The sequence below is a fragment of the Podarcis cretensis genome (genome assembly GCF_951804945.1).
Source record: "Podarcis cretensis genome assembly, chromosome: 14".
NCBI lineage: Eukaryota > Metazoa > Chordata > Lepidosauria > Squamata > Lacertidae > Podarcis > Podarcis cretensis.
In genome coordinates, this window is record NC_137183.1 from 45064460 (window position 1) to 45077166 (window position 12707).

Sequence of the window (12707 nt, forward strand, 5' to 3'; positions counted from 1 at the left end):
CTCTAGTGAAAATGCACAACCATTGCAACATAATCCAATTTGCCTGGAACAACTTGAGCTGAGCATGTCCCTATATGCCACCAACGGGGTGAGAGAATAGGCTTTCTATTGGTTGGGAGTAGTGCAATAACACTTGCAGTAAGTTACCTGAACCAGTTGGGGGCGATAGACAGAAAGGCAACCTATTTCTCCCTCACCGATTCCTTCTCTTTTAATAACTAAAGGTAAAGGGACCCCAACCATTAGGTCCAGTCGTGGCCAACTCTGGGGTTGCGGCGCTCATCTCACTTTATTGGCCAAGGGAGCCAGCGTACAGCTTCCAGGTCATGTGGCTAGCATGACTAAGCCACTTCTGGTGAACCAGAGCAGCGCACGGAAACGCCATTTACCTTCCCGCCGGAGCGGTACCTATTTATCTACTTGCACTTTTGACGTGCTTTCGAACTGCTAGGTTGGCAGGAGCAGGGACCGAGCAACGGGAGCTCACCCCGACACGGGGATTTGAACTGCCGACCTTCTGATTGGCAAGTCCTAGACTCTGTGGTTTAACCCACAGCGCCACCCGTGTCCCTCTTTTAATAACTACTTGTTGGTAAATGGAATCACTTCCTCTCAGATTTCACTTGCTTCCTGCTTCTTCTCCAAGTTGGTCAGTCCAAGTATGAGATAGCATGTGGCGGTGTTAATTTATTGACTCCATCTTGGCCACATGTAAAACTTATATTTAGAGAATGGCTTTGTTTGCCATGAATAATAAACCACAACTTTTCTTTTTCCTTTCAACCAGCAGTCTGACCTGACTGTTTATTTCTGCACAAATATATTTACCAAACTTGAACATTATTTAGTTTATGGAGCTAGAGAACAGACTATACCAGATGTATTATTTCTGGTACTTACCTTCCTCTGGTGCCACCTATTGGCACATTGCAAGAGATTGCATAACTGCATACACCTGTTCTGAGGAATGGTGCTCTGTGAATCTCAGAGAAGGATAAATGGGGTGTCCACTACCACACTGTAATTTAAACACTCATGCTACGCTCACCAGGAAGAGTACAACCCCATTGTGTATGTTTTCTCAGGAGTCAGCTGTTCTGTGTTCGTTAGGTCTGAAGGCAGCAAGCCCCAATGCTTTTGGGACTGCTGTTTCAACACCACGGTCCTAGGCACCCCAGCTAAGGAAGGTACATGTTCGATAATTAATTCTTTATTGACAAAAAAATGCATTTACAACAACTTCCATGGGGCTCCATATACTTCTCGCCTCTAGGCAGCTGCCCCCAGGTTTGTGCCCTGCTGAGCAGTTGCTGTAACAGTGGGATCACGCCGCCACCACCCCCAAGCTTACGTACCCTCATCTGATGGAGCATACACATGCATCTTGAGGCTCTACCTAAAGGTAAAGGTAAAGGGACCCCTGACCATTAGGTCCAGTCATGGCCGACTCTGGGGTTGCGACGCTCATCTCACTTTATTGGCCGAGGGAGCCGGCGTACAGCTTCCGGGTCATGTGGCCAGCATGACTAAGCCGCTTCTGATGAACCAGAGCAGCGCATGGAAACGCCGTTTACCTTCCCATCGGAGCGGTTACCTATTTATCTACTTGCACTTTGACGTGCTTTCGAACTGCTAGGTTGGCAGGAGCAGAGACCGAGCAACAGGAGCTCACCCCGTCGCGGGGATTCGAACCGCCGACCTTCTGATCGGCAAGTCCTAGGCTCTGTGGTTTAACCCACAGCGCCAGCAATTGATGCTTTTGCCCCTTCAAGCCCTCCTGGTTCTAGGAGATGGCAGGACGGGGGATGGCAGGGAGTCTACTAGCCCGTCCCTCACCTGAGCAGTCTCTTCCTCCACCCTTGAGACTTCCTGCATGCCTCCCTCTGTCTCAGACTGCTCTGAACCTTCTTCCTCCCCCCACCTTGACTTCTGCCTTGCAAGCAGTGCCAAACCCCATAAAACACTGGCCCCCTCTCCTGGGTCATTCCCCAGGCCCCCTGCCTCTGCCGCAAACTTTTCAGATCCCTCCCAGTCCCTCGCTAGACCGTAGCAGAAGATCTTCCATTCCCCCTGCCCCCCTGAACCAGAGAAGCAATATTCAGCTGCTGAGTGCAAGGGAGCTCACTGCTTTGGAATGGGCTGACCTCCAGCCAGTTATGGTACAGGGAGTTCCTTCTCAAAAGCTGACATACTTCTGGGATGGTTCCAGATCTCTCTCTCTCTCAAGCATGTGTATAATTTCTGCCAGGAGAAGCAGCTCTAAGCGGGGAAGCAGCCAAACAGCTTAATCCACGAGCCAGTTAAGACGGAGCATTTAGAGTTGAATTTATATAATCCAAGGGGCCTCCACATTACCTAAATGCCATAGAGGCTGGCTAATTTGGGGAATCAGAGTTTGGCCCTAACGGATAGGTTTTATTGTTTATTTGTTGTTTATCCTTGTGGACACCTCATAAGCAACCATAGCTGTTGCTAATGATTAACAAGGGTGGGCAGATGCAAAGGCCGAGTCTAGGACTTGCCAATCAGAAGGTCGGCAGTTCAAATCCCCGTGTCGGGGTGAGCTCCCGTTGCTCGGTCCCTGCTCCTGCCAACCTAGCAGTTCGAAAGCACGTCAAAAGTGCAAGTAGATAAATAGGTACCGCTCCGGCGGGAAGGTAAATGGCGTTTCCGTGCGCTGCTCTGGTTCGCCAGAAGCGGCTTAGTCATGCTAGCCACATGACCTGGAAGCTGTACGCCGGCTCCCTTGCTTTGATGGTCCATTCCTAGGGCCACCATATTTGTAGTCCTGGAGGCCTAGAGCTCCGGGCTTTGCTCTTCAAACAGAAGCCATGTGCTCTCCTGAATCCTCTGGTCTGCCCTCAGTTTAAGCCTCCTACTCCCTTCTATTAATTACTTAAATTTGTTCACCCGAATATCACAGAGCAGTACACAATGTAAAAATACAAAATGAGAACATAAAATACATTGAAGACCATAGAATGTTAATCAGCCCAAGTCCTGGTTACAGAGATACACTTTCATCTGGCACCTAATGATATGTAATGAAGGCACCAGGTGAGCCTCCCTGGGGAGCACTTTCCACAAATGGGGAGCCAGGTAGAAAAGGCCCATTCTCGTGTTGTCACCCTCTGGACCTCTCGTGGAAGAGGCACACAACGAAGGGCCTCAGATGATGATCGCAGGTTCCAGGTCCGTTTGGTTAGTAACCTGGTTTTTAAGGTACAGTGGTACCTCGGGTTAAGAACTTAATTCCTTCTGGAGGTCTGTTCTCAAACTGAAACTGTTCTTAACCTGAGGTACCACTTTAGCTAATGGGGCCTCCTGCTGCCGCTGAGCCACCGCCGTGCGATTTCTGTTCTCATTCTGAAGCAAAGTTCTTAATCCGAGGTACTATTTCTGGGTTAGCGGAGTCTGTAACCTGAAGCGTCTGTAACCTGAGGTACCATTGTAATTGAGGTACCATTGTAACCTGAGGTACCATTGTATTATAGGGATGTGTGTCATTTTTTAAATAAATAAAGGCGAAGACTTAAGTATGGAGTGCAATCCTATGCATGTTTGTTGTTTTGTTGTTGTTTAGTCGTTTAGTCGTGTCCGACTCTTCGTGACCCCATGGACCAGAGAACGCCAGGCACTCCTGTCCTCCACTGCCCCCCGCCTGTTGTCTTTGTCCATGGAGTTTTCTTGGCAGGGATACTGGGATATGCATGTTTACTCAGAAGTAAATCCCACTGAATTTAATGGGACTTGAGGTATGGTACTGCTGTGGTACCTCGTTGGCTGCTAATCTTTCTTTCATATATATACTGCAGGACTTATTCCCAGGGGTGTGTAGGATTGATGATTAAGTAGCAGGGTAAGTGGGAATTCATAACTGATCTCCTCAGAGTAGACCACTGAAATTAATGGGCAGCAGGTTCATATGGGGAGAGGCAGTCCTTTAGGCCTTGCAGTCCTGAGCCTTTTAAGGCTTTATAAGCCAAAACCAGCACTTTGAATTGCACTGCATGCAACCCATGATTTATTTCTGGAGACTGACCCACTCAGCACAGATTTACTCTCAAACTAGCCTCTTTGAACCCAGAGTTTTTGCTTCCTGGAAGCACAGAGACAGTCCTGCAAAGTCTTCTGATCTTATCATTTAATAGAAAACTAGATAAAAGTTCTAAATGGGGGGGTGGGAATGTTCCAACTTTATATTTTATAAATATCATTTTTACTTGGGTGTCATTAGGAGACAGCAGTTGGGGGGCGACTTTGTGTGGCTCTGAAAACTTGCTATATTGTCTAAGACCCGATGTACATTCCTTTGGGATATAAATATCAATTTGATTAGCTAGCAGGTCTTGTCAGCTACAGTATCTTATCCCCTGGGGCATTTGACCAATGACGTGGTCCCAGGACTTCTGTAAAAGGCTTGGGGGGTCTTAACTAAAGCCTATATAAGACAAGGTCTCTGCCCAAGCAAATACCCTAAGAGAAGAGCTCTCCTTAGATCTTAGATCTTTCTGCCCCCTTTTCTTCTCTCAGCTTTGGGAAACATCCATAAGGTGAGTTTAGCCTTTCAGCCTAGAGATTTTTTCCCCTGCCATTTTTTATTATTTTTGCAGCCATTGGCAACAACCAAGCCATTAAAAAAAATAGCCACCTGCATGGAAACTTATCAAGATTCTCAGACCAAAGAAGCTGTCAAGCAATGAGAGATTTGTTCTTATTATTCTTATTACCACAAATATTTTTTGTTTTGCTTGTTTTTGGCGTTTGTGCAAACTGGGGTGGGGGGGACAATGATCGGAGAAGAGCAAATTAATCACCTTTGTGACCATCCTGGTGGAAAAAAAACACAACCTGGGTGGACAACAGGATTTTGTAAAAAAATAATATTATTTTGACGAAGGAACTCTGCTCGCTGGTTTTGAATGGCAGCTCCTTTGCCTTGGACTTGTAATCATTGCTTTTGCTGCTGCTGCTACTATTTCCTAGCGATACAAGGAGAGCTCATGCCGCTACCCCATCTGGTGGCTGAAGAACAACTTGAGCTCTGGCAGCTACAGCCGTCTACGCTTGAGACCTCCTGCACCTAGTTACCTCTGCTTGAAAATGCTATTCGGATCTCTCTCTGAAACCCTGGATGGCTGCTGCCAGCCAGAGTAGACAGTGCTGAGCTACAAAGGCCCATGGTCTGACTCAGTTTAAGGCAGCCTCCCATGTCCCTATGGCCCTCATAACTTTCCTTTCTGTCTTTAACCTCAGCTAACTATTTCTCCCTCCTCCCCCTATAGCTTTGATAATGGCTTTCGCCGGTATCCTGTCTGATGCGGACATTGAAGCTGCCCTGAAAAGCTGCCAAGGTAATTTCTATCTTTAAAAGTATTTGGTTTCCCTACCCTCAGGCAAACAATATATTTTAAAGAAATCTGTAACTTTCTCCCTGCTCTTCCATTCTCCATTCCTGGACTTGATTGTGCAGCACTAGTGGAAAAACAGACACTTTCCTAAAATACGCTTTCCTAAAAATGCAAAGCAAAACAAACAAACAAACAATCCTTCCCAAAAAGTTATTTTCCCCCCTCAAAGCAGACAAAATAACTTAACCAGCTATTGAAACACAGCCAAGCCACAACGTTTTGTAAATTATAAATTGTGTGTCTATGAACTGAAGGAATTCTATCCAAAATAATTTTGGCAGTGAGCTTGTCACGACCAATAACTGTGAGTTGTCTGCACCTCATAAAGAAGAGAGACTTAAGACAGACAGAGATGTAGAATATTTAAACAAACAAAAAACAAACAAACCCTCTTTCTAAAAGTGTACATCTGGCTTTTCAGTTAGATACTTGTACAGGAGATGGCAGATCACACAGGCAAAGAAGCTTATACAAAACTAGGTTAGCCCTGGGTGAGGATAATTTTTTTGAAATATGGGGCTGTATCCAATGTGATTAATATATGATATATCAAATTCACAGTCTGCCTTCTTTGTGTATATTAACTACCACAAAGAGGAGGTGTGTCCTCTGATTCCCCAACATTCATTTTATATGTAATTGGTTAAAATTTGTGCTAACCCTGAATGACAACTGTGATAACACTATTTGTAATAATTGCAGATACAAAAAAAAATGGTTGTTGTTGTGCTTAGTGGGCAATATAATAATAATAATAATAATAATAATAATAATAATAATAATAATAATTGGCTATAAGTGCAAAGAGCATAATACAACCAGCGGATGTATTACAGTATAGCCACCCTCTTTGCTGCTATTGTTTGGAATCTTAATAGGAAAAAAAACCCCTGATTTCAAAGGCCCAATGTGTTATTTGTGGGCATAGCTGTGGGAGAATGGTGGGTGCCGCCCAAAAATGATTCGGAAGTTTTGCAGAAAAAAAACAGCAAAGCAGCCTTCTTTTTCTTTTGGTTTCTGTTGGGTGAGCAAAAGGAAATTCTAGAGCTGGGAGCAAATGGCCTCTTAAAAGTCCCAACCTTGTTTGCCTGCAGAGAAATTGCAGGAAAAATTTCACCAAAAATCTCGGGGTTGGAGGGGGTAGAAATTCTCTAACAATTTCTAGCCCCTGGAGTAGCACAAGTTCCTTCCGCAAGTCCCCGCAAGGGGTTTTCCCCACCCCATTAAGCGGCAACCACAACTGTGTATCTTGACATCGTCCTCCCCCTAAAAATCGCCTGGACATGGTGTCATTTCAGGCCAATGCCAAAGGCTACTGCAGACAACAGAGTTTGGAAATCATAGCAAAGTGTGTATGTGCAAGACCAACATGTTGAGTTGGGATGGAAGGATCTATCAGTTTAAGTTCTCTGTTTCTCATTTACCCTGCCTTAAATTTAGTTCTCCACATTTTGCAACAAGCTGAATATTAATAATAATAATCATCATCATCATCATCATCATCATCATCATCATCATCCTGATTAAAATTTATCAGCATTTATGTGCAAATTTCTCTGACCGAACACATTTTTTCTATGTAGCTTTGACTAATGTACACATTTTTTGCAAGCCGTTTCCCTAATATAATGCATTTTTATATGTTTTTTCCACTGATGTCTTCGGGGGGTTTTGCACACTTCCTTCTAATTTATGCGTTGTTGTTTTTTTGCTAACACTGGTTGGATAACTGCATTGCAAAATCCGAATAAGTGTGAATTTCGAAGGATAGCTGCGTTTCGGTTCACATATCGCTTCGGAAAGTGTGGATTTGATAAATTTGGCTTTAAATGCCCATAGAATCAGATTTCACCTTGGCCCCTAGTGCCGAGCCTCTCAGAGAGAATATTCTCTAAGCTATAATTGAACTCTGCAATCTTAGCATGATTTAGAGCCAGAGTCGTCAAACTTTTCAGACCCTGGGCCAATAGTGCAGTTAGGTAATTTTAGACTCTGGGTTCAGTGACCTTATGGGGAGGGAGGGCACTTGTTAGATGACAGCATCTGCTACTTCACCAGCCCGGCTGTGTTTGGGGCTTTTCTGGCTCATTTTGCATAGTGGGACCCCAGACCTTTGCCCCAAAGTCTTGGCCTGACAGCGCCTCTACCTGGTGGGACTCACCTTATCTCCAACTTGCAACATGGCATTCACTTCTATTTGTTTTGATCTTCTTTAAATATATATATATTTATATTTATGCATGCAAACAGAACATTTTTTAACCGCCTCCATTGCGGGGCATGATCTGCTTGTTGGTGCCAAACCATTAGCTGAAGATGATGATGGGCATTTCCTGATTCCTAAAGGAAGTTCTATGATTGTCCTTTTTTAGACCTACCCAGCCTGGTTTCGAAAACAAGACCAACTTGTGGGTCTCAGGGCTCCTTTTAGACTGATAATTCTCAGCTGCTGAAACCCAACGTGCACAGCTGAAACTATGTGAATTTCAAGTTGCAAATTGCTTTGCATATTTGTATCAGTGCACATCCAACTTAAAATGCAACTCTTGTTTACTGTGCCTTTTTGAGAGGCATGGTAATTTGATTTGTCCTGGACCCTTTATTGAGTCCTATAATTGATTCGAGCAGAATTGCTACCCCAAAGGCAAACTTCCCTGAAAACATATGGTAGGATGGAAGGCTAAATATGACCTTTTTTGGGAGACAAGTTGTCCTCATTCATGTACAATGGTCGGGGGGGGGGGGGGAATCTATTTCCTTTAACTTCTCCCCTCCCTTTTCTTCCAATATTTCACCATCTCTTTTCATTTTTCTGCTTCAAAAGCTCCCGATTCCTTCACTTACAAAAGCTTCTTTGAGAAAACGGGTCTAACCAAAAAATCTAAGGAAGAACTGGGGAAAGTATTTGGAGTCCTTGACCAGGACAAGAGTGGATTCATTGAGAAAGAAGAACTGCAGTGAGTAGAAGGGGAAGAAATGCCTTTCCCAGAGACAATTTTCAGTTTTACAATCGGTAGTTAACCTGCATGCCATTGGGCCAGATCCAAATATGCCCCCTTGTGCAGAAGGCATCTTATGTTCATGATGAAAGGTGCGCTCCACTTATGGACAAACTATTTCATACCTGACACTAGATCCAAAATGAAACCAGATCCAAAGAAGTTGATTTGCTGGTTCAACAACTTGTGCAACCTTTTACACAATCAGAAACAGAAGACTGGTGACTAGGTAAATGTAAAGGTAAAGGACCCCTGGACGGTTAAGTCCAGTCAAAGGTGACTATGGGGTTGCGGTGCTCATCTTGCTTTCAGGCCGAGGGAGCCAGTGTTTGTCTGCAGACAGCTTTCCAGGTCATGTGGCCAGCATGACTAAACCGCTTCTGGCACAACAGGACACTGTGATGAGTGTCAGAGTGCATGGAAACACAGTTTACTTTCCCACCGCAGCAGTACCTACTTATTTATCTACTTGCACTGGTATGCTTTCGAATTGCTAGGTCAGCAGGAGCTAGCACAGAGCAATAGGAGCTCACCTCACCACACAGATTCGAACTGCCAAACATCCGATCAGCAAGGCCAAGAGGCTCAATGGTTTAGACCACAGCACCACCTGTGTCCCTGTAGCATTGGTGACTATTGCCCTTTCATTCACAGTTCTCCAAAACCAACCCATTGAGCATAAATGTTCCTCCAAGTGGAGATGTATGTAAATAGTTCAGACAAGTCTCTCTCTCTCTCTCTCTCTCTCTCTCTCACACACACACACACACACACACACACACACAGACACACACACACACACACACACACACACACACACACACACACACAAATAATACTTTAGGCACAACCCAGCCCAAGTTAAGTACTTTTAAGTTTAATTGATATCAGTTGAAAAAGTATGAGTCACATAAATACACTGTTTGGGATATGCATGTTTTAAATAAATAGTAAATATATGTTTACATCTTTCCCACTAAAATAAGGATGCTTCGAAGTGCTTGATTCTGTCTGCACTGTTCCCTTAGCATTTGAAAACACTCCATCGTTAGTGATCAGGGTGCTACATATGCATTATTTCAGCACTGTATTATTCCTATAATGTAATATGGAAGATGGTGATGGGTGGTATTCAGTGCTAGGCCCACTCAGAGTAGACCCATTGAAGTTCATGGACATGATTAGCTTAGAGTCATTAATTTCAGTGGGTCTGTTCTACGTGGGGCTTAGCTGAACACAACAACAATAACATCGCCATAAAAACTGTTATTATTAACTATTGCACTCATACTGAATGCAGAATTTATGTATATATATATTCTAACCACTTAGTCATTTCTTGAAATATAAACTGGTATACATGTTAAATACATACATACATTCATTCATACATACATATATACATACATACATACAATTAATGACAAAGGTGCAAAAGCTCATGAATTGCCTGCAGATATTCAGCACCAAAGCTAAGACTTGAACTAGGGTTTTTTCATAGGGTGGTCATCACATGTCTTAGAGAACAGTCCTCTGGTTGAAAGGCTGTCTGGTTTAAAGATAACGAGCCCTCCGAAGGGAGAGCAGGAGGGGACTTGAAGTTGTCCATCAACAGTTAGCAGCATCTGGAAAGCAGACAGAGCAGACAAACATCTGCTCCTGATGTGTCTTCCCCACTAGGGTGAGATCTACTGCATTTTTATTACAATTATCCTAAAGCTACACCTATACATATAAAGAAGCAAATGCAAATTTTATGCTGATCAGTAGTGCCCTCTTTTCTGGTAATGCCATTTCCTCTCTCTTTGTTTGGCCACTTTCAGAGCTTTCCGAATATAAGACCCCAGGTGTAACTTAAGTCCCCAGTGGCACCTTTGCCACATTCCATACGAATTACGCAACCATATTGTGGGACGCAGGTGGTGCTGTGGGTTAAAGCCTCAGCGCCTAGGGCTTGCCGATCGAAAGGTCAGCGGTTCGAATCCCTGCGGCGGGGTGCGCTCCCGCTGCTCGGTCCCAGCGCCTGCCAACCTAGCAGTTCGAAAGCACCTCCGGGTGCAAGTAGATAAATAGGAACCGCTTACCAGCGGGAAGGTAAATGGCGTTTCCGTGTGTGGCTCTGGCTCTGGCCAGAGCAGCGATGTCACGCTGGCCACGTGACCCGGAAGTGTCTCCGGACAGCGCTGGCCCCTGGCCTCTTAAGTGAGATGGGCGCACAACCCCAGAGTCTGTCAAGACTGGCCCGTACGGGCAGGGGTACCTTTACCTTTACCTTTATTCAGGGCTCAGAGGTTAAGAAACGTAGCAGAACAAAGAGGCCGACCCAACAGTAGCTGTTTTTGCATTCCTTAGTACAGTATCAGCTTCACCTACCTCTCCCATCAAATTAAAGCGCAGGGGCTGCGGAGAATACAGGGGAATGGAAATGCAGCACTTTGAAGCACAGCAAGCGTGTGGAATTTGTTTTGCATTTCACCTAGATTGGCAGCCCAAGTGGCAGAATGCAGAAGAGATCTCAATGGCCTATGAAAGCTTGAATAATAAGAATGTTTTGGTTGGTGGGATGATTGGATTGTGGGTGACTTTTTGGCATGTGAAAGAATTTGGGGGGCGCAAGCAGTAACTTATATGAAAGGGGTATTGGAGGTGCAGGAATGCCAGAGATTAACAAATTATTATGACTATTACAAATATATTTCTTCCTGCCCTATGGCAAGAGGGGAGGCTTTGCATAGGCTTTTTTTCCCAGCAGAAAGGAATGCTTCATGGCGAATGTTGATAAAACCACACTGTAGCCCCACTGTAGCTTGCTAACCTATCACTCATCAATCAATTCTTCTCTGACAGAAATTTCATGCAGAATTTCAAACCAAGCGCCAGAGTGTTGACTGACAAGGAGACCAATGCTTTCCTGGCGGCAGGTGACACCGATGGAGATGGCAAAATTGGAGTGGAAGGTGGGGATAAATTAGCGGAATGCTTACCTATTAATCCACCTGGATCTGACATGTATGCCTTGCTTGTCCTGTTATCCTTAATATAATAGGGATAGGGAGTTTATGACAATGAACAAATTAAAAGTGATCAGGGCTTCTGGAATTTTCTTCCGAGACAAACTAAAATCCAAAAACAGAAAGTTCAGGTTCTATGATTCTATCTTGCAAATTGCCCAGAATTTGATTCTTGTTCCTTGTAAATATGATGTACTTCTTTGGTAAAATGCAAAGGAGGGGAGCAGGGGTCTCTAACCTTCCCCTCTTCCTGGCCCTCAATCTAGAGTTTCCCTTGAAGAAGGGAGCTCAAACTGAACAAAATAAAAGTTCCCTCCCCAGTGTAAATGGCATGTGGGGAGGGGTCCAGACTGGGAACACAGATTGGTAGCACAGTGGGTTGAAAGGGTTTGGTGGCTCACACTGGCAAAGTGTGGTAAAACATACATACAATAAAAAACCTGGCAATTAATGGTAGAGAGGTGTATTTATAGCACCATACATTTAAAGCACACACCCCTCCTTCCCCCAAATTTAGGAAACTGTAGTTTGCTAAGGGTGTGGGGAACTGTAGCTCTCTGAGGGGTAAACTACAGTTCCCATGATTCTTTGAGGGGCGCTTAAAATGTATGGTGTGTATGCAACCATTGAATTCAGTCTCTGGCAGAAGTCTCTGTGTGACATCATTAGAGAGAATCAGTATGGATTCTGAAAAAGAAAAATAAAGCTGTCTAGTTTTCTCAACAGCAAAATAATTAAATCTGGGTTTTGTTTTTGCTTTTCTAGAGTTCCAAGCACTGGTTACAAGCAAGTGATCAAGTGGAAGACCAAGCTATTGTATTGTAAAACACTATTTCTTATTGCAAATCTACTATTTATTTATACATTTTATACAGTTAAATGGCATTGACAGTTGCCAATATATTGTTTCTTATTGTTAGAGGACTTTGTTAAACTCCCAATGCGCTGTTTGATCTTTCTTATTGTCTGGTGTCACAAATTCGTAGTTAAAGGAGGTCTGCATCAAACAGAGACAAAGTTGGAATCTAAGGAGAAGAACTTCGAACTTTTATGTTTCACTTGCAGTAGGCGCTAGTAGGAACACTCAATAAATGTGAGATTTTAAAGAGATCTCTGGATCAAAAGTTAACCAACATCAATCTTCCTTCCAATCAAGGTATATGAAATGACAATGGGAGAATCATGTTGATTTTTGTTTATGTTTAAACAAAAATGTTTAAAGAGAATGTTTAAACTGGTCCTTGCCTTAACACAACCAGCTTCATTAAATGCCTTGCTGTAGTTAA

At 43.8% G+C, this 12707-nt stretch overlaps 1 protein-coding gene across 1 annotated transcript; it reads left to right on the top strand.

Moving 5' to 3' along the window:
- The first annotated feature begins 4399 nt into the window (after positions 1 to 4399).
- LOC307202389 (parvalbumin, thymic-like) lies at positions 4400 to 12707 on the top strand. Its single transcript, XM_079952250.1, has 5 exons — positions 4400 to 4553; positions 5286 to 5354; positions 8236 to 8368; positions 11258 to 11367; positions 12187 to 12707. Exons 2-5 carry the CDS (start codon positions 5294 to 5296, stop codon positions 12213 to 12215), a joined length of 333 nt encoding a protein of 110 aa, XP_079808376.1. The 5' UTR covers positions 4400 to 4553; positions 5286 to 5293; the 3' UTR covers positions 12216 to 12707.

Excerpts from the sequence above, each read along its gene's own strand:
- LOC307202389 (XM_079952250.1), top strand. The coding sequence starts at position 5,294 with ATGGCTTTCGCCGGTATCCTGTCTGATGCGGACATTGAAGCTGCCCTG. Across the intron at positions 5,355-8,235 it reads TGCCCTGAAAAGCTGCCAAG|CTCCCGATTCCTTCACTTAC; the intron begins GTAATTTCTATC and ends CTGCTTCAAAAG. Across the intron at positions 8,369-11,257 it reads ATTGAGAAAGAAGAACTGCA|AAATTTCATGCAGAATTTCA; the intron begins GTGAGTAGAAGG and ends CTTCTCTGACAG.